Below are 21,302 nucleotides of genomic sequence, written 5' to 3' on the forward strand. Positions count from 1 at the left end.
GTGATGATGAATATTTGGCCTTAAACCACCAAACTTTCATAAATAAATAGAAAATTATTCTAGGCTGGGTATGGTGGTTCATGCCTGTAATCCCAACACTTTGGGAGGCCGAAGTGGGTGGATCACATGAGGCCAGGAGTTCAAGACCAGCCTGGCCAACATGGCGAAACCTCATCTCCACTAAAAATACAAAAATTAACAGGGTGGGGTGGTGCCTGTTATCCCAGATACTCGGAAGGCTGAGGCAGGAGAATTGCTTGAACCGGGAGCTGAGGCTGCACCACTGCACTCCAGCCTGGGTGATAGAGTGAGAGGCTGTCTCAAAAAAATTAGTTAAAAAGAAATTATTCTACAATATCAATAAATCTACTCATAAAAAATAAGTTAAAGGCCGGGCGCGGTGGCTCAAGCCTGTAATCCCAGCACTTTGGGAGGCCGAGATGGGAGGATCACGAGGTCAGATCGAGACCATCCTGGCTAACACGGTGAAACCCCGTCTCTACTAAGAAATACAAAAAATAGCCGGGCGAGGTGGCAGCGCCTGTAGTCCCAGCTACTCGGGAGGCTGAGGCCGGAGAATGGCGTGAACCCGGGAGGCGGAGCTTGCAGTGAGCTGAGATCCGGCCACTGCACTCCAGCCTGGGCTACAGAGCGAGACTCCGTCTCAAAAAAAAAAAAAAAAAAAAAAAAAAAAAAAAAAAATATATATATATATATATATATATATATATGTGTACATATACACATATATAAATATATGTGTATATATAAATATACGTATATATGCATATAAATATATGTATATATAAAAAACACATATATATTTTATTTTATTGTACTGTATTTCCCAGAGTAAGACCTGTCTCAAAAAACAATACAATAGAATAAATACAATAGACAATAGTCCTATTGTATTTCTCATGATTCGATGGTAAGTGTATGTTAAGATATCTGTTATTTGAAAGCTGAGGAATTGTTTTCGGAGGCTCTCAAACCTGAACGTTTCACGCTTCCCTAGATGCCTCTGAAGATAGAATTCCCTAGGTCCCATCCCTAGAGACTCTGATTTAATAGATTTGGAGTAAATAGGAGAGTTCGTATGTCAACAGCACTCCCAGGTTACTCTCCCAGGCTCGTTCAAACCACTAGGCTCCACTGTACCCTCTGATCTTAAAGTATGTGTTTTATCACACGCCCTTTAATTCATTGTTTTACATGCAGCAATTTAACTACAGGAAGCATAACATCCAAGTTTAATACATTATCTAAAAATTTAATGTGCTTTACTTTCAAAATGTGATTTACATCCATAAAATGGAATATTGTTCTACTCTTTAAAAGAATTAGATTGACTACATGTAGTAATATGAAAAATCTCTAAGATGTATCAAGTGGAAAAAATGCAAGCAGCAAAACAGTGTGATTGCTTTTATATAATCCTTTTTAGGTGAACAAAGAAAAAAAGCTTTTTTTTTGAGACGTTCTTCCAGGTTGAAGTGCAGTGGCGAGATCAGCTCACTGTAACCTCAAACTCCTGGGCTCAAGGGATCCTCCTGCCTCAGCCCCTCCCAGTAGGTGGAGCTACAGGTACGTACCACCACACTCGGCTAACTATTTTATTTTTCTGTAGAAACAGAGTCTCACTTTGTTGCCCAGGCTGGTCTCAAACTCCTGGGCTCGAGCAATCCTCTCGCCTCAGCTTGCCAAAGTACTGGGATTACAGGCCTGAGCCATTGCACCCTGGCAAGAAAAAAGTTGTAAGAAACTGTTAATAGGTTACCTTTGGGGAAAGAGACTGATATAATTGGAAAAGGAATGGGAGTGGAGAGGTGAAAGAAGGTTTAAAAGGAAGCTTTCATTCTTCACTGAATAGCTTTCCTACATATAAAAAAGTTTTTAAACAATCTGCAGTGACTCACGCCATAAACCCAGCATTTTGGGAGGCTGAGGCAGGTGAATGGCTTGGGCCCAGGAGCTTGACATCAGTTTGGGAAACATGGCAAAACCGTGTCTCCATAAAAGATCAGCTAGGCATGGTGGTGCAAGCCTGTAGTCCCAGCTACTTGGGAGGCTGGAAGGGTCACCAGAGCCCGGTGGTCGAGGCTGCAGTGAGTCGTGATTATGCCACTGCACTCCAACGTGCATGACAGAGTAAGACCTGTCTCAGAAAACCAGAAACCCCAAAACCTGGATTAGAGCAAACATGTAACAATATGCAAAACAATTTTACTTTAGGTAAAGCAAAAATGTCATCAATAGCTTCTAATTATGGCAACGCCATCTCTTCTGTTCTTTGAAAACCACAGTCAGGTTGGGCGTGGTGGCTCAAGCCTGTAATCCCATCCCAGCACTTTGGGAGGCCGAGACGGGCGGATCACGAGGTCAGGAGATCGAGACCATCCTGGCTAACACGGTGAAACCCCGTCTCTACTAAAAAATACAAAAAACTAGCCGGGCGAGTTGGTGGGCGCCTGTAGTCCCAGCTACTCGGGAGGCTGAGGCAGGAGCATGGCGTAAACCCGGGAGGCGGAGCTTGCAGTGAGCTGAGATCCAGCCACTGCACTCCAGCCTGGGCGACAGAGCGAGACTCCGTCTCAAAAATAAAAAGAAAACCACAGTCAAAGCAATAGGAATGCTAATAGTTAGCTTTCCGTATCAGCAGGCTCCGAACACTCAAATTCAACCAGCCTGGGGTGGAAAAGACAGTCTTTGTGGGATGCAGACCTGGGAACACAAGGAGCTGATTCTTCCTCTGAGTGGGTTCTGCAGTGGGTGCCAAGGGATGACGGTACCTCAACGTTCTCTCCTACAACTTACAATATCAATGCTCAGCTTTCTTGCCAGTTCTTCATCACTTCTCAGTTGTTCTTCCATCGCTCTTCGCCTTTTTTCCGCCTGTCTTTTTTCCTCCTCTTCCTCCTCTGCCAACAATCTCTGTATGTATTCTTCACTGGCTTTGTTCTCTTCTTCCTCGCTGGCCCGTCGCTCTGCCTCCACCTTAAAAGTGATTAATAAAGAGCAATCCTTTTCTGAACGCTTTGGTATACTTGCAATATTTCATAATAAGAATAAAGTAGAAAAAGAACAAATGGCAGAGATTTAAATGATCTCAAATGAAGTACAAATCTGGAGTAGATTCCTGCAAGATAGCTGTCCCATCTCAGCCTCCCAAAGCACTGAAATTACAGGTGTGCACCTCCACACCCAGCCTGAGATGTATTACAAGTGAGAATTACACACAAAATTTTGAAGACTAACAAAAAAAGAGAAAAAGCTCTATTTATGTAAAACTTTACATGTAATTAAAACATAATGCTTCACTGTAAACACTGCTTTTTAGGTACTTTTCCTATTTAGGAACTTCACAGTTAGCCCTTTAACCTTTCCTCATCTAAACCCATAATCTACCACCCTTTTTCTTTAAGCTCAAAACTTTAGAGAAATAAAAAAATGTCCTGGTATGGATTAAATTAGGAAAAAAAAAGAATTAAAAAATTTCCTTCATATGTAAATGCTTAGGGAACACTATCACATAAGAGCATTAATCATGTAGAAGTAAATTATGGCAAAAAACAAAGCCCTTATAAAATATATTAAAATTATCCATATTTCAAGATATACTAGTTATATAAGCACACAAAACTAAATTAAAATCTGAAACTAAAAACACAGCAGAGAAATATTCCAAAAAAAAAAGAATATTTAGCACCTACCTTACTTATTTCCTCTTCATATTCTCTTCTCAATTCCCCAGGTTTACTTAACAGACGAACTGGCTGACAGTCATCAGCTATTTCATATCAAAAAATAAAATAACATTATAAGCAACACAATTTTATGGTAACTTTGGTCTTCCATTAAAACTAATACTAAAATGAAAAATTAAAATATACAACTATTAACAACTACAGCAATATCTCCTTTTGGAATTCCATTTTTAAAATTTATTTTTTTTTTCTAGATTTATTTATTTTTTTTGAGACAGAGCCTTGCTCTGTTGCCCAGGCTGGAGTGCAGTGGCGCAATCTCGGCTCACTGCAATCTCCATCTCCCAGGTTCAAGCAATTCTCCTGCCTCAGCCTCCTCCTGAGTAGCTGGGATTATAGGCATGCGCCACCACACCTGGCTAATTTTTTATATTTTTGGTAGAGACGGAGTTTCACCATGTTGGCCAGGCTGGTCTCAGAACTCCTGACCTCAAGTGATCCACCCGCCTCGGCCTCCCAAAGTGTTGTGACTACGGGCGTGAGTCACTGCGCCTGGCCTGGAATTCCATTTTATAAGGCCAGAGGTTTAGGGTTTTGGGTTTGAAATGGCACATGAATGCATATACTTAACCCTTCCTCTAAACTCCATTAAAATGACAGTAAAAGAATTTTTAAAAACTGTAATCCTACAACAGCAGAGATTAGCAGAGGAAGTTAACCAATTAAAAAAAATCTTTTTTTTTTTTGGAGACAAGAGTCTTGCTCTGTTGCCCAGGCTGTGCAGTGGTGCAATCTCAGCTCACTGCAACCTCCGTCTCCCGGGTTCAAACAATTCTGGTGCCTCAGCCTCCTGAGTAGCTGGGATTACAGGCATGCCCCACCATGCCCAGCTAATTTTTGTATTTTTAATACAGACCGGTTTTTCGCCATGTTGGCCAGGCTGGTTTCAAACTCCTAACCTCAGGCAATCTGCTCACCTCAGCCTCCCAAAGTGCTGGGACCACAGGCGTGAGCCACTGTGCCCGGCCCTACTTAAAATAACAAATTTCTAGAAAATGGAAAGGCAACGAAATAGAGATAATTGATACAGCAGAAATGCAGGAAAAAAAATCCTTGGAAGGGAAGACTACAGCTGAGGTAGAACTAGAAGGGAATCTGCCTCCTATTTGCCTAGAGAGAGGCTCAATAGAATCCAGAGTGAGGAAGAGTGGGACCAAAAACAGAACTCGGGGTTTATAAACCGTTAAATCAGAATCCTTGACTTACTGGCATTTCTCCCTGAATATGGGTGCAGGTGCACACACGCATATTTCTTTAAAGGAACAGATCTAGAGAGAGCCAGAGCAGCTAACGTAAGAGGTGGTGACCCAGAGCAAAGTCCTCTGCAATCGGGCAGTTAGGCATGGCAAAGCACAAAGGCCAGGTTTCCATCGGCTGGAACTCAACATCTGCCCATCACCAATACCCTTCTATATACACAGAGCTTTTGTCCTGGGCCTCATTCTCAAGCCTAAAAGCTAACCCAAGGATCATCAGACATGTGAAATACATCTGCAGGACTAGAGAAACAGTAAGCTATACAAAGAGAAAATCATCGCCCTGGAGTTGAAAGATAATTCCGGGTCAGAAAATAACCTAAGTGCGTGTATGTGTCCTCAGCAAATCTGACAAGAATGTTATTCTATAAAACAAGACACTGTTTTGTAAAGTGTAAAATGGGAACACCCAAAAAAGAGAACCCATCTGCCTGTTTCAAGGGGCAGCTGCTACTCAGCTCCAGCTGACTACGACTAGCAGGAAACTCAGGCGGGAAACTCCGGCCTGTCCATGCCATACTTTCGCTTTCTCAAGAAAATCCAGAGATGGCAGGGGTGGATGTTGAGAGATGACTTAATGGGTACAATGTACATTATCTGTGTAGTAGATACCCTAAAAAGCCCTGACCTCGCCACTATGCAATCTATACATGTAACAAAATTACCCTTGTACCCCATAAATGTATCCAAGTAAAAAGAAAAAAAAAAAAAAGGAAAATTCAGCAATCCAGATGTTAATAAGAAATCCTCCAACTTAAATATTGGCATTGGATGGACCACAAAAAAACATACACACAGGATTCTTATGGCCTGCAGGCCAGCAGTCTGAAAAATCTGCAATAGAGAAACTAAAAAAACAGTGATGTGACTCCAAAACAATTAGGGATGCAGTATGCTGAATTCTCATTTGTTTTGGTCACTAAGGAGGATCTATTCAAGACAATACAATGGTATATACAGGGGAGACATATATAAGGCTCCTTAAAAAGCAGGATACTCAGCTGGCTTAAACTGAGACCTAGATCAGCAATCCTCAAAGTAGAATCTATGAAACTCTGGACTTTTTTCAGAGAAACTGCAGAGTCACACTATTTTCATTTAAAAAATTAAGGTAAGCTGGGAGCGGTGCCTCACGCCTGTAATCCCAGCACTTTGGGAGGCTGAAGGTTGAGACAGGTGGATCAGGAGGTCAGGGGTTCGAGACCTGCTTGGCCAATATGGTAAAACCCCGTCTCTACTAAGAACACAAAAATTAGCCAGGTGTGGTGGCACGCACCTGTAGTCTCAGCTACTCAGGAGGCTGAGGCAGAAGAATCGCTTGAACCTGGGAGGTGGAGGCTGCAGTGAGCCGAGACTGTGCCACTGCACTCCAGCCTGGGTGACAGAGGGAGATTCCATCTCCAAAAAAAAAAAAAAACACCCAAATAAAACAACTGACGGTAGACTGGGCACAGTGGCTCATGTCTGTAATCACGGCACTTTGGGAGGCCAAGTCAAGTGGATCACTTGAGGTCAGGAGTTAGAGACCAGCCTGACCAACATGGTGAAACCCTGTCTCTACCAAAAAGTACAAAATTAGCCGGGAGTGGTGGCGGGCGCTTGTAATCCCAACTACTCGGGAGGCTGAGACAGAAGAATTGCTTGAACCTGGGAGGCGGAGGTTGCAGTGAGTTATGACTGTGCCACGGCACTCCAGCCTGGGCAACAGAGCAAGACCCGGTCTCAAAAATTCAATAAATAAATAAAAGGCGGGGGTGCTGTGGGGGCAAAAGGCCAGGTGTGGTGGTTTATGCCTATCAGCCCAGCACCTTGCAAAGCCAAGGTGGGAGAGTCACTTGAGCCCAGCAGTTTGAGGCTGCAGTGGGCTGTGATTGTGCCCGTACACTTCAGCCTGGGCAACGTAGTAAGACCCGGTCTTTACAAAAAAAAAAAAAAAAAAAAAAAAAAAAAAAAAAAAAGACGGGGGGCAAAGGACTTACACAGACATTTCTCCAAAGATTATATACAAATGACCAATAAGCACATGAAAAGATGTTCAACATCGACAGTCATTAGAGAAATACGAATCCTAACTACAGAGATCCCGCTTCATAGGACGGCCAACACTTGGTTTTTGTAACAGTCATCCATTAAGATATATACACACACAATGGAGTATTCAGCCAAAAAAGGAAACGGGATCGACACATGCTAGAACTCGATGGACCCTCGAGACACGATGCTGTGCCAAACAGCCAGACACCACAGGCCGATACTGAACGGTTCCCCTCGTACGAGATGCCGGGAGTAATGAAACCCGCAGAGGCAGAAAGAATGGAGGCTGCCAGCAGCTAGGGGAGGGGCGAATGGGGAATTATTGTTTAATGGGCAGTTTCCAGTGTGGAAGATGAGAAAGTTCAGAGATGAATGGTGGTGACAGCTGCACAAAAACGTGAATGTACTTCATGTCACGCATCTGTACATTTAAAATGGTTAACACGGCAGATTTTATGTTACGTATCTTTTACAATAAAACCGGAAAAAAAGTAAATCATTTTACACATTAGATACAATAAAATAGTAGCTAAGAGGCTGGGCACAGTGGCTCATGCCTGTAATCCCAGCACTTTGGAAGGCTGAGGCAGGAGGAACACTTGAGCTCAGGATATCAAGACCAGCCTGGTCAACAGAGCAAGACCCTATCTTTGTTCAAAAAAAAATTTTTTTTTAAGTAGCTAATTTAGGAAAACAATAATGGAGGCAGATGTATTACATTAGAAAGCAAAGCATATCATTAAGCAGAATTAAACTAAGCATGTGTGGTACTGACACAGCTATTGATAAAGAGATAGTTAAAAACCAAAAAGCCCGGGCCAGGTGCCGTGGCTTACGCCTCTAATCTCAACACTTTGGGAAGTGGAGGCAGGCGGATCACTTGAGGTCAGGAGTTCAAAAGCAGCCTGGCCAACAAGGCAAATAAACCTATCTCTACTAAAAATACAAAAATTAGCTGGGCGTGGTGGTACATAGCCCACTGCAGCCTCCAACTCCTGGGCTGAAGCAATTGTCCTGCCCTGGCCTCCTGAAGCACTGACGTAACAGGTGTGAGCCACTACGCCCAGTCCATGTGCTGTGTAGCTGGTAATCCCAGCTACTCATGAGGCTGAGACAGGAGAATCGCTTAAACCCGAGAGGCGGAGGTTGCAGTGAGCCGAGATCACGCCACTGCACTCCAGCCTAGGTGACAGAGTGAGACTGCATCTCAAAAAAAAAAAAAAAAAAAAAAAAAAAAATTAAATACATAGCCCCAAATTGCTCTGGAAAATAAGCATACGATTAGTGAAACAGTACATACATCAGTGTTACTGGATTATTACCAAGTAGTGTGGCTATAAGTGGCAATCAAGGGCAGGGGGAGTTAAGATGCCTTACCTCATACAATACTCAAATTCAAGGTGGATTAAAAAGTTTTTAACAGAAAAAACAAACTATAAATGACTAAGAAGAACATATGAGATAAATTCCAAAACAATTAAAACTTCCATGTGATGAAAGACATCATGAAGTTAAAAACTAGAAGTTACTTGCAAATACATAAATCACCAGAGAATCAGTGTCCAGAATATAACCAGAACTTCCACAGATCAATTAAAAACCACAACAGGCAAAGGAAAGGCACACGCAGTTTAAAGAAGATGCGCAATTACAGCAAGTGGAGAACTGCACTTTTGTTAAACCATGAGTGACGGATGTTTAAAGTTTATTTATTTCTACACAAACTGAATCTAAATTAATCAGTAAGTTACTCAACTGCAGACACAAGTTAAAATTGTCTTCATTCACCTTTTTCTTTTTTTTTTGGAAACAAGATCTCACTCTTGCCCAGGCTGGAGTTCAGTGGCACAATCACAGCTCACTGCAGCCTCCAACTCCTGGGCTGAAGCAATTCTCCTGCCCTGGCCTCCTGAAGCGCTGGCATAACAGGTGTGAGAGCCATTGCACCCAGTCCATTTACTATTTCTTTGTCGACGGAGTTTTGCTCTTGTTGCCCAGGCTGGAGTGCAATGGCGTGATCTCAGGTAACTGCAACCTCCACCTCCCAGGTTCAAGCGATTCTCCTGCCTCAGCCTCCCAAGTAGCTGGGATTACAGGCCTGTCCTACCACACCTGGCTAATTTTTTTGTATTTTTGGTAGAGACGGGGTTTTACCACGTTAGCCAGGCTGGTCTCGAACTCCTGACCTCATGTGATCCACCTGCCTTCCAAAGTGCTGGGATTACAGGCCTGAGCCACTGCGCCCGGTCTTGCATTTGCTATTTGTTTTTTTTTTTTTGAGACGAAATCTCGCTCTGTCGCCCAGGCTGGAGTGCAGTGAGGCAATCTCGGCTCCCTGCAAGCTCTGCCTCCCGGGTTTACGCCATTCTCCTGCCTCAGCCTCCCGAGTAGCTGGGACTACAGGGCCCGCCACCACGCCCGGCTAGTTTTTTGTATTTTTTAGTAGAGACGGGGTTTCACCATGTTAGTCAGGATGGCCTTGATCTCCTGACCTCGTGATCTGCCCGTCTACGGCCTCCCAAAGTGCTGGGATTACAGGCATGAGCCACTGTGCCTGGCCCTTTTTTTTTTTTTTTTTTTGAGACAAGAGTCTCACTCTGTCACCCAGGCTGGAGTGCAGTGGCGCAATCTCAGCTCTTTGCAGCATCCACCTCCCAGACTCGAACAATGCTATTGCCTGAGCCTCCCATGTAGCTGAGACTGCAGGCGCCGCCACCACACCCGGCTAATTCTTGTACTTTTTGTAGAGAGGTGTTTTGCCATATTGGCCAGGCTGGTCTCAAACTCCCAGGCTAAGCAATTTGCCTGCCTTGAACTCCCAAAGTACTGAGATTACAGGTGTGAGCCCCTGCAACTGGCCTGCTTGCTATTTCTTAAACAATTCTTATTTTATGAGGAATTTGAATATCTCAGTTTGATACAAAGTGACTAGACAATTTCTGCCATCTGTGGGAGACAACTCTCGACACTCTTCAGTTCTGGTTAACTCTAAAATTTCTGCTGAAACCCACTTCAGTTAAACGTTCCTACTACACTCGATATTTTGCTTCTTCACAGCAAGTGTTCTTCCGAGGCAGCCGGGACCCATTTAAGGAAATATGTCCCCATGCTTTTTATTTTATTTTGAAGGAAAAATCCAAGTTAGTTAAAGACCCGAATGTATAATACTGGATGAAAAATAAAAATAAATAAATAATAAACCTTAACTTGAACAGTTGAGCTGTTCATAAAACTGTCCTCCCATCACTGAACTAGACTGCTTGCAGCACCACGTAAATGGCAGTTCCCTTCTCCCAATTAAATCTGCATTCCTGGGCTGGGCACAGGGTGCAAAACATAAAGAGATAGTTAAAAAATAAAAAGCCCAAAACTGCTCTGGAAAATAAGCATATGATTTGTGAAGCAGTATGTACATCAGTGTGGCTGGATCATCACCAAGTAGTGTGGCTATAAATGGCAATCAGGGGCAAAGTGCTGACTCACGCCTGTGATCCCAGCATTCTGCGAGGATGAGGCAGGAGCGTGAACTTCTGCAGGAGTTTCACCACATTGGCCAGACTGGTCTTGAACTCTTGACCTCAGATGATCCGCCCGCCTCTACGCCCCGTCTCTACACAGAATAAATATATGAAGGACGGGTACGATGGCTCATGCCTGTAATCCCAGCACTTTGGGAGGTCGAGGCGGGTGGATCATCTGAGGTCAAGAGTTTGAGACCAGCCTGGCCAACGTGGTGAAATTCCTGCAGGAGGATGAACTCCTGAGCTCAAGAGTTCAAGACCAGCCTGGGTAACATAGTGAGACCCTATCTCTACAAAAAAATAAAAAAAATTAGCCTGGCATAGTGGTGTGTGCCTGTGGTCCCTGCTACTCAGGAGGCTGAGGTGGGAGGATTGCTTGAGCCCAGGAGGTGGAGGGTACAGTGAGCCGAGTTCGCTCCTCAGCATTCCAGCCTCGGCAACTGAGTGAGACCCTGTCTCGAAAATAAAATAACGTAAATTTGCACTTTCTGTCTCAATATTTATTTTGAAAATTTTCAAATCTACAGAAATTGCAAAGATAGTATGATAAACCCCCATTTAACTTGCATTTAGATTCATAAAGTTTTTAAATTGCCACATTGTCTTTCGTGTGTATTTTCTGAACCATCTGAAAGTTTCATGATCACTTCACCAAATCCTTAAGTGTACACCTCATAAGAGATGCTGTCCTTATAAGAGATGCTGTCCTTATCTCCTGATCTTGATATACAATGATCAAGTTCAACAAAATTAACAATGATATATTACCTATCATATCAATGATAAAAATTTCACCCACTATCCCCATAATGTCTTTAATAGCAACCTTTGTCTTAATCCATATTCTAATCCAGGGTCATGCACTGCATTTAGCTGTCATTGTCTTTTAACCTCCCTTTAAACTAGAATGATTCCTAAGGCTTTGCCTCCATGATAGACATTTTTGAGGTACTAACAACTACGTTTTGTAGAATTTCAACTTGGATTTTTGTTTTCTCACAATGAGATTCAGGCTATGCCTTACGCTCATCCTATCAGGAGGCCGCAATGTTTGTCTGTACCATGGATAATGTTAACTGTGATCACTCCGTTACCGTGATAACAGGCTTCTCAACTGTATCCTTTACCCTTTGCAATTAATAAGCAATCTGTAAGGTGATATTTTCAGACTATATGAGTCTTCAGTTCTCCATCAAACTTTCAAGGAGGGGTTTTGGCATCCATTTGTGATTCTTGCCTGCATCAGTTTTTACAATGATAGTCGCAAACAGAAAGGAAATTTAGACATTCTAAGGCTGATTCTTCCCTACTATAGGATTCTTTTTTGAGAAATCCAAATGTAAAACACACCTGTCTCCATCACACTAATTCACTTTCAAATACTTCATTTTTCAAAGCTATTTCATATATGTGCTTTCTTACAACCTTCCTTCTATAAATTAAGAATACATAAAGTAAATGAGTAGATTCACTTTATGTGTTATGTGTTAACAAAGTTAATTTTATAAATTATCAATGAATAATACTGAACATTTAAAAAATTTTACTTAAAACAGTCTCAAAAGCCATAATATAATCAGGGATAAATATTAGTTTCTTAGGGCTGCCATAGAAAAGTACCACAAATTGAGTGACTTGAAAATACAGAAATTTATTGTCTCACAGTTCTGGCTAGAAGTCCAAAATAAAGGTGTCAGCAGGGCCATGACACTTTTGAAACTTGTAGGGGATCCTTCCTTGCCTCTTCCTTGCTTCTGACGGTGTGCTGATAACCTTAGACGTTCCTTGGCTTGTAAACACATCACTCCAGTCCTCCAGCCTCGCGTGGTGCTCTGTGTCTTTACATCATCTTCCCTCTGTGCGTGTCTGTCTCTGTGTCCAAATTTCTCCTTTTTATAAGGAAACCAGTCATAATGGATTAGAGCCCATTCTAATGACCTTATTTTAACTTCATTACTGAAAAAAACTGAAGGTGACCTACACAAATGGAGAAATACACTATTTTCATGGATACAAGGACTCTATTGTTTGGATGTCAATTCTCCCCAAATTGTTCTATTAAGTTCAATGCAACCCCAATCAAACTCCTAACAGGCTGTTAGTAGAAACTGGTAAGTTGATTTAAAAATTTAAATAGGTGGCTCAGGCCTGTAATTCCAGCATTTTAGGAGGCTGAGACGGGAGGACTGCTTAAGGTGAGCTGTTCAAGATCAGCCTGGGCAACACAGCAAAACCCTGTCTCTACAAAGAATAAATATACAGAGGAAGGGCACCATGGCTCACGCCTGTAATGGGAGGTCGAGGTGGGCGGATCATCTGAGGTCAAGAGTTCGAGACCAGCCTGGCCAATGTGGTGAAACTCCTGTCTCTATCAAAAATACAAAAATCAGCCGGGCATGGTGGTACATGCCTGTATTCGCAGCTACTCAGGAGGCTGAGGAAGGAGAACTACTTGAACCTGGGACGCAGAGGACGCAGTGAGCTGAGATCACGCCACTGCGCTCCAGACTAGGTGACAGAGCAAGGTTCTGTCTCAAAAAGAAAAAAAAAAGATTTACTCTAAATTCACAGTAATCAAGACAGTGTGACACTAATATTAGAATCAACAGATCAATGAAACAGAATAGACCCACATTATATTTTTTAAAGTCTTTTCAACAAAGGTACGGGAATAACTGACACCCATATGGGAAAAAGTTAACCTCAACCTCCTCTTAGACAATATTCAAAATTAATTTGAAATGGATCAAAGACCTAAACATAAAAGCTAAAACTGGCCGGGCGTAGTGGCTCACACCTGTAATCCCAGCACTTTGGGAGGCTGAGGCAGGCGGATCATGAGGTCAGGACTTCAAGACCACCCTGGTCAACATGGCGAAACCCCATCTCTACTAAAAATACAAAAATTAGCCTGGCATGGTGGTGCATGCCTGTAGTCCCAGCTACTCGGGAGGCTGAGGGAAGAGAATTGCTTAAACCCGGGAGGTGGAGGTTGCAGTGAACCAAGATAGCACCACTGTGCTCCAGCCTGGGCAACACAACAAAATTCTGTCTCAAAAAAAAAAAAAAAGGTAGAACTATAAATCTTTTAGAAAAAACATAGCAATATCTTAGCCTGAGGGTAGCAAAAGGTTTCTTAGGCCATAAAAAGCAGTAAACTATAAAAGGAAAAGTTTAGGGGACTTCATGAAAATTAAGAATTTCAGCTCATCGGCCGGGCGCGGTGGCTCAAGCCTGTAATCCCAGCACTTTGGGAGGCCGAGATGGGCGGATCACGAGGTCAGGAGATCGAGACCATCCTGGCGAACACGGTGAAACCCTGTCTCTACTAAAAACACAAAAAATGAGCCGGGCATGGTGGCGGGCGCCTGTAGTCCCAGCTACTCGGGAGGCTGAGGCAGGAGAATGGCGGGAACCCGGGAGGCGGAGCTTGCAGTGAGCTGAGATCCGGCCACTGCACTCTAGCCTGGGCGACAGAGCGCGACTCCATCTCAAAAAAAAAAAAAAGAAAAAAAAAAAAAGGAATTTCAGCTCATCAAAACAATTAAGAATACCTGGCAAAGTACCAGTATTCAAAATATATAAAGAATGTCTGCGACTGAATAATATAAACAATTTAGGGGCAAAAGAATTAAACAGACACTTTACAATGGAAGAGAGCAAAACTGCCAATAAGCACATGAAAAAGAACACTATCATCAGTCACTTGGAAATTGAAACTAAAACAGGATACTACTATCAATAATAAAAAACAACTGGAATGGTTAAATTTTAAAAGACAGATAACATAAAAAGTTGGTAAGATGTACAGAAACCAGAACTTGTATGCTCTTGGTGGGATTACAAAATGACACAACCACTTTCAAAAAAGATCTGGTAGTTTCTTCTTTTTTTTTTTTTTTTTTTGAGATGGAGTCTCGTTCTGTCACCAAGGCTAGAGTGCAGTGGTGCGATCTCGGCTCACTGCAACCTCCACCTCCTGGGTTCAAGCAATTCTCCGCCTCAGCCTCCCGAGTAGCTGGTATTACAGGTGCCTACCACCATGCCCAACTAATTTTTGTATTTTGAGTAGAGATGGGGTTTCGGCATCTTGGCCAGGCTGGTCTTGAACTCCTGACCTCGTGATCCACCTGCCTTGGCCTCCCAAAGTGCTGGGATTACAGGCGTGAGCCACTGTGCCTGGCTGGTAGTTTGTTAGAAAACCAAATGTGTACCTGCTCTACGCTGCGTAATTCCAGCTCCTCAGTATTTACCGAAAAAAACCCTGAAAACATCAGGCCACACATACTCACAAAAAAACTTGTACAAGAATCTTCTCAGCAACTTTATTCATAATATCCCAAACTGCAAGCAACTGAGGCACTATCAGTGGAGAATGGCCAATAATACACAGCATCGTCAACAGCGGAATAATACTTAAAAAACGACTACCTAGGCCGGGTGCGGTGGCTCACACCTGTAATCCCAGCACTTTGGGAGGCCAAAGAGGGCGGATCACCTGAGGTCAGGAGTTTGAACCCAGCCTGGGCAACATGATGAAATCTCATCTCTACTAAAAATACAAAAATTAGCTGGGCGTGGTGGTGCGTGCCTGTAATCCCAGCTACTCAGGAGGCTGAGGCAGGAGAATCACCTGAACCCAGGAGACGGAAGTTGCAGTGAGCCAAGATCCTATCACTGCATTCCAGACTGGGTGATGAAGTGAGAGTATGTCTAAGAAAAAAAAAAAAAAAAATTGAACCTTATGATGAATAACCCCAAAAAAGATATGCTGAAGTCCTAACTCCCAGTAACTAAGAATGTGCTCTTATTGGAAACAGGTTGTTGCAGATATAATGGAGTTCATACAAAGAGTAGAGGACCTTTAATCCAATATAACTAGTATCCCAGTAGGAAAACAGAGACACACAGAGGAGACGGCCATGTAAAGACAGACACACTGGGAAGCTCCATGTGCCAGTGGAGGCAGAGACCGGAGTGACTCAGCTGCAAACCAGGAACACCATGGATTGCAGCCACACTGGAAGCTAAGGAGAAGGGCACGGAACAGATTCTCTCCTAGAGCCTTCAATGTACACGTCCCTGCTCCCTGCTGGCATCTTGGGTTTGGAGTTCTAGTCTTCAGAACTGAAAGAGAATAAACTTCTGCTAAGTTTGTGGTACTTTGTTACGGTAGCCCTAGGAAATAAAAAGAATTCCACTGGCCGGGCGCGGTGGCTCAAGCCTGTAATCCCAGCACTTTGGGAGGCCAAGATGGGCGGATCACGAGGTCAGGAGATCGAGACCATCCTGGCTAATATGGTGAAACCCCGTCTCTACTAAAAAATACAAGAAACTAGCCGGGCGAGGTGGTGGGCGCCTGTAGTCCCAGCTACTCGGGAGGCTGAGGCAGGAGAATGGCGTAAACCCGGGAGGCGGAGCTTGCAGTGAGCTGAGATCCGGCCACTGCACTCCAGCCTGGGCGACAAAGCAAGACTCCGTCTCAAAAAAAAAAAAAAAAAAAAAAAAGAATTCCATTTATATGAAGTTCCAGAACAGAAAACACTCATCTATGGTGGATAAAAACTAAAACAGGCCGGACGCGGTGGCTCACACTTGTAATCCCAGCACTTTTGGAGGCCGAGGCAGGCGGATCACGAGGTCAAGAGATTGAGACCATCCTGACCAACACAGTAAAACCCAGTCTCTACTAACAATACAAAAATTAGCTGGCCATGGTGGCACATGCCTGTAATTCCAGCTACTTGGGAGGCTGAGGCAGGAGAATGCCCACAACACAAAAAAACAACCTGATTAAATGACAGGCAAAGTTGTGGCTTTTTCTAGGTTTTGGGAGAAAAACAGAAACAAAAAGAATGAGCAAAGGATTTGAATAGATATTTCATATTTCTCCAAAGATGATATACAAATGGCCAATAAATGCATGCAAAGATGCTCGCCATCCTTAGTCATTGGGGACATGCAAATAAAAACTACAATGGGATAGTATTTCATACCCATTAGGATGGCCACTATCAAAACCCAGAAAATAGCAAGTGTTGGCAAGGGTGCAGAGAAACTGGACACCCATGCACGGTTGGTGGGAATGTAAAACGGCACAGTCACTGTGGAAAACAGTATGGTGGTTTCCAAAACCAATTACACATAGAATTACAATATGATCTAGAAATTCCGCTTCGAGGTATACACCCAAAAGAATAGAAAACAGGCCCCTGAACAGACATTTGTACACCCAAGTTCACACCAGCATTATTTCTAACAGCCAACAGTGGAAGCAACCGAAGCGTTCACTCACAGATGAATAGGTTTCTTTTAACGTAGCATATACACACACTGGAATACTATTCAGCCTCAAAAGGAAGGGAATCCTGTCACATGCGATATGGATGAACCTAGAAAACATTATGCTAGGTAAAACAGGCCAGACACAAAAGGACAAATACCTATGAAAATTCCACTTATAGGAGGTACCCAGATCAGGTGGGTTCACATAAATGGAAAGGAGAACGGTGGTTGCCAGGGATGGGGGGAAGGCGGAACAGTGAGCTTAATGGGTATGGAAATTCAGTTTGGGAGGATTAAAAAGTTCTGGAGATGGGACGGTGGTGACAGATGCACAGCAGTGTGAATGGAGGTGATGCCACTGAACCATACCATTACAAATGGTTAAAATTTTCCTCCCTTCTTTCTAGTCAAAAATAAAAGCATTTTTAAGTGGTTAAAATGGTAGTCTGGTTATATTTTACCACCATTTTTTAAAACACAGAGTTAAGATACCAGTTCACATGTACTAGGATGGCACGGAAAATAACAAGTGTTGGTGAGGGAGTGAAGAAATTGGAAACTTCATACTCTAATGGAAATGTAAAATGGTACAGCCACTGTAGAAAACAAATGTGGCAGTTCCTCAAAAAGCTAAACATGGAATTACCATAGCATCCAGCAATTCCGCTCTTAGATATGTAGACAAAAGAACTGAAAACAGGTATTCAAACAAATATTTGTACACAGATGTCCGTATTGCCAGTATTCAAATAACGAAAATGTGAAAAAAACCAACGTCCATCCAATGGATAAACAAAATGTAACAAGTATATCCATAAAACAAATTATTATTCAGCCCGAAAAATGAAGTACTGATCCATGCCACACTGTGCATGAACCTCAGAAACACGCTAAGAGAAATAAGCTACACACAAGATCCTATATTGTATAAGTCTCTTATATGAAATACCTAGAATTGCCAGATTCATAGAGACAGAAAGTGGAATAGGTGCCAGGGGCTAGGGGGAAAGGTGAAATGGGTGGTCAGTGCTTCACGATTAGAGTTTATCTGGGGTGATGAAAAAGTTTTGGAAACAGTGGTGATGATTACATTGTGAATGTAATTAATTCTATTGAATTGTACTTAAAAATGGTTAAAATGTCAGTTTGTTATATATATTTTGGACAGTATTTTAAAAATTAATAATGCAATATATAAAAAAACATTAAATTGCACTTTTAAAAATTTTATTGAATTTATGTTACCCAGACTGGTCTCAACTCCTGGGTTCAAGCGATCCTCCCACCTCCGCCTCCCAAAGCGCTAGGATTACAGCTGTGAGCCACTGCACCCAGCCAAACTGCACACGTTTAGTAGGTGAACTGTTCGGTATGTGAGTATTTCAATAAAGCTGTTTTTCTTAAACTATTGTTTAAAAATGGTTAAAATGGCATTTTGGTTTTTTACCACAATAAAATACATAAACGTTTAAAAGGCAGGTACACATATAACTGTGACCAAAAAAAATTAAAAAAAAAAAAAAAAGACCCGTAGACGAGAGCGCACAGACAGGAACCACTGCACGGCTTATTGCTCACACTAGCGGAGGAAAGAGTCAAGGGTTCAGTCTGGGGCTCCTGAGTCCACCGGGTGTAGGGGTTAGTGATAAAAAAGCGATTTTAGACTTGTTGCATGATTTTTTTTTTTTGGAGACGGAGTCTCGCTCTGTCGCCCAGGCTGGAGTGCAGTGGTGCAGTCTCGGCTCACTGCAAGCTCCGCCTCCCGGGTCCACAACATTCTCCTGCCTCAGCCTCCCGAGTAGCTGGGACTACAGGCGCCGTCACCTCGCCCGGCTAATTTTTGTATTTTTAGTAGAGACGGGGTTTCTCCGTGTTGGCCAGGCTGGTCACGATCGGCTCGTTGCATGACTAGGAGAATAAAGAATTACGTGAATGGAGATGTACAGATAAGTAAATCAGAGGCCGGGCGCGGTGGCTCACTCCTGTAATCCCAGCGCTTTGGGAGGCTGAGGCGGGCGGATCACCGGAGGTCACGAGTTCGAGACCAGCCTGACCAACATGATGAAAACCCGTCTCTGCGAAAATACAAAAATTCCGGGTGCGATGGTGCGCGCCTGTAGTCCCAGCTACTCGGCAGGCTGGGGCAGGAGAGTCGCTTGAACCCGGGAGGCGGAGGCTGCAGTGAGCCGAGATCGCGCCACTGCCCTGCAGCCTGGGCGAGAGCGAGACCCTGTCTCAAAAAAAAAAAAAAAAAAAAAAAAAGAAGGCTCTAGACGGGCAATTCTTTAATTTTTAAAACAACAAACACCCATCGAACAGAGCGCGGGCATCGTGACAAGGGACAAAATCTTGTCCTTGACTTTACAATCCATCGACATTTGGGGACCCATAAACCCCCAAACCTCTGAGAACTATTTAGACAAACATCAGTGGGGCTTTTTGGTTTGTTTGTACTTTTTAAATGGAGAAGCGATGATTCACCTTTTCAAAGATTTGTGGCTTTCGGCCAATAATCAGGCCGGGGTTTACTCACCCACTTCCTCGGACTCCTGCCCCGACGCTCTGAGCTTGCACTCCCGGGGATAGTGTTTCTGAATGACCTTCCACAGGTCCAGGTTGACGAGAGAGTTCCTTCGGGTGTGGTACCGAGTCCACGAAGACACGCGGCGGCGACAGAAGGGGCAGCACAGACTCGCCTTCTCCACGGTCGCCTGGAAGCACGGTCTGCACAGCGTGTGGCTGCACGGCAGGGTCACGGGCTCCACGAGGATGTCCATGCAGATCCCGCACTGGCACTCGGACCGCGAGGGGACGGCGCCTTTGGGTAGAGCCATTTTAACACGTTAATAAAGTCGACTAAACGACGACACCTGCGCGAAAAACAATCCTATTTTCGGCCAACCACAGAGAAAGCAAAAGCACAGTTTTGTGTTTCAATATTGTGCCCAGAAGCGTATCAGAACTCGGAGAACAGGGGCATCCAACCCGTCTCGAAGCAAAAAGGCGCTCTCAGGGTCAGGCAAACAGGAACGCCCCGGAGGGCGGCGTCTTTGTCCATTTTCAAGGCAAACGTCCGGCAAGCAAACGACTGCAGGCTTTCGTCGGAGGAGCCGGGCTGCTGCGCGGCGTGAACACTGCGGCTGCGGCTCCCGGTGCAGCGAGGGGAGCGCGCCAAGTCCTCTCCTCCCCTCATCCGGAGAGGATGCTCCGCTCAGCTCGGGGCAGCCCGGCCCTGGGACGCGGCTCCGGGAGGAATCCCGAGCTCCGGCTGCTGCAGAACTTCCGCTTTGGCGCTGCTGCGGGGGCGACGCTCGACTCCCGGGTTCAGCTTCCCGGCGCCCGGCGCAGTTTCCCAGAGCTCCGCGCCCGGGTCCCTCTTGCGCAGCCAGAAGCCCTATTCGTTGCGGCGGCGCAGCAGCCACCGGGCAAGCGCCAGCAACGTCACAACCGCCCGCCAAAACCGCGCTTCCCACCCAGAAACCCGCCCAAGGTCGGACGCTCCCGGGGCGGGACTTCCGGCGTCTGCGCCCCGCCCACCCTCCCAGCCGGAGAGGCCCAGCCCAGGCGTCGCCGCTCCTGCTGGCGCAGCCTGGGTGGAGCCTGACTTTCCCCGGAGATTTCTGCCAGGCCTCAGACACCCCGGGTTTCTTGGTTTCTGGGTAGAAAAAGGGAAACTGCAAAACAAATTCAACAGCCAAATACGGCCGGGCGCGGTGGCTCACGCCTGTAATCCCAGCACTTTGGGAGGCCGAGGCGGGCGGATCACCTGAGGTCGGGAGTTTGAGACCAGCCTGGCCAACATGGCCAAATCCCGTCTCTACTAAAAATACAAAATCAGCCGGGCCTGGTGGTGCGCGCCTGTAGTCCAGGTTACCTGGGAGGCTGAGGCAGAAGAATCGCTTAAACCCAGGAGGCGGAGGTTGCACTGAGCCGAGATCGCGCCGCTGCACTCCAGCCTGGGCGACAGCGAGACTCTGGCCTAAAAAAAAAAAAAAAAAAAAAGGCTGGGCGCGGTGGATCACGCCTGTAATCCCAGCACTTTGGGAGGCCGAGGCAGGCGGATCACAAGGCCAGGAGATCGAGACCATCCTGGCTAACACGGTGAAACACCGTCTCTACTTAAAAAAAAAAAAAAAAAAAAAAATATATATATATACACATACACACACACAAAATAAAATAGCCGGGCGAGGTGGCGGACGCCTGTAGTCCCAGCTACTTGGGAGGCGGAGGCAGGAGAATGGCGGGAACCCGGGAGGCGGAGCTTGCAGTGAGCCGAGATCGCGCCACTGCCTCCAGCCTGGGAGACAGCGAGACCCTGGCTTAAAAAAAAAAAGGCTGGGCGAGGTGGGTCACGCCTGTAATCCCAGCACTTTGGGAGGCTGAGGCGGGCGGATCACAAGGTGAGGAGATCGAGACCATCCTGGCTCACAGGGTGA

The 21,302-nt window shown here is 44.6% G+C and overlaps 1 protein-coding gene across 1 annotated transcript in view; it reads right to left on the reverse strand.

Moving 5' to 3' along the window:
* Nucleotides 1-20,298, reverse strand: part of LOC105470774 (ring finger protein 168) — a 36,831-nt gene extending 16,533 nt beyond the window's left edge. Inside the window, exons 1-3 of the mRNA XM_011723009.3 lie at nucleotides 19,397-20,298; nucleotides 3,714-3,790; nucleotides 2,818-2,997 (exon numbers count right to left, since the gene is read on the reverse strand). Coding sequence (XP_011721311.2) covers nucleotides 2,818-2,997; nucleotides 3,714-3,790; nucleotides 19,397-19,697 — 558 coding nt within the window. The 5' untranslated portion in view covers nucleotides 19,698-20,298. The remainder of the gene's footprint in view (nucleotides 1-2,817; nucleotides 2,998-3,713; nucleotides 3,791-19,396) is intronic.
* Between the last annotated feature and the right edge of the window lie 1,004 nt (nucleotides 20,299-21,302).

This window comes from Macaca nemestrina, chromosome 2 (assembly GCF_043159975.1).
Source record: "Macaca nemestrina isolate mMacNem1 chromosome 2, mMacNem.hap1, whole genome shotgun sequence".
NCBI classification, from domain to species: Eukaryota; Metazoa; Chordata; class Mammalia; order Primates; family Cercopithecidae; genus Macaca; species Macaca nemestrina.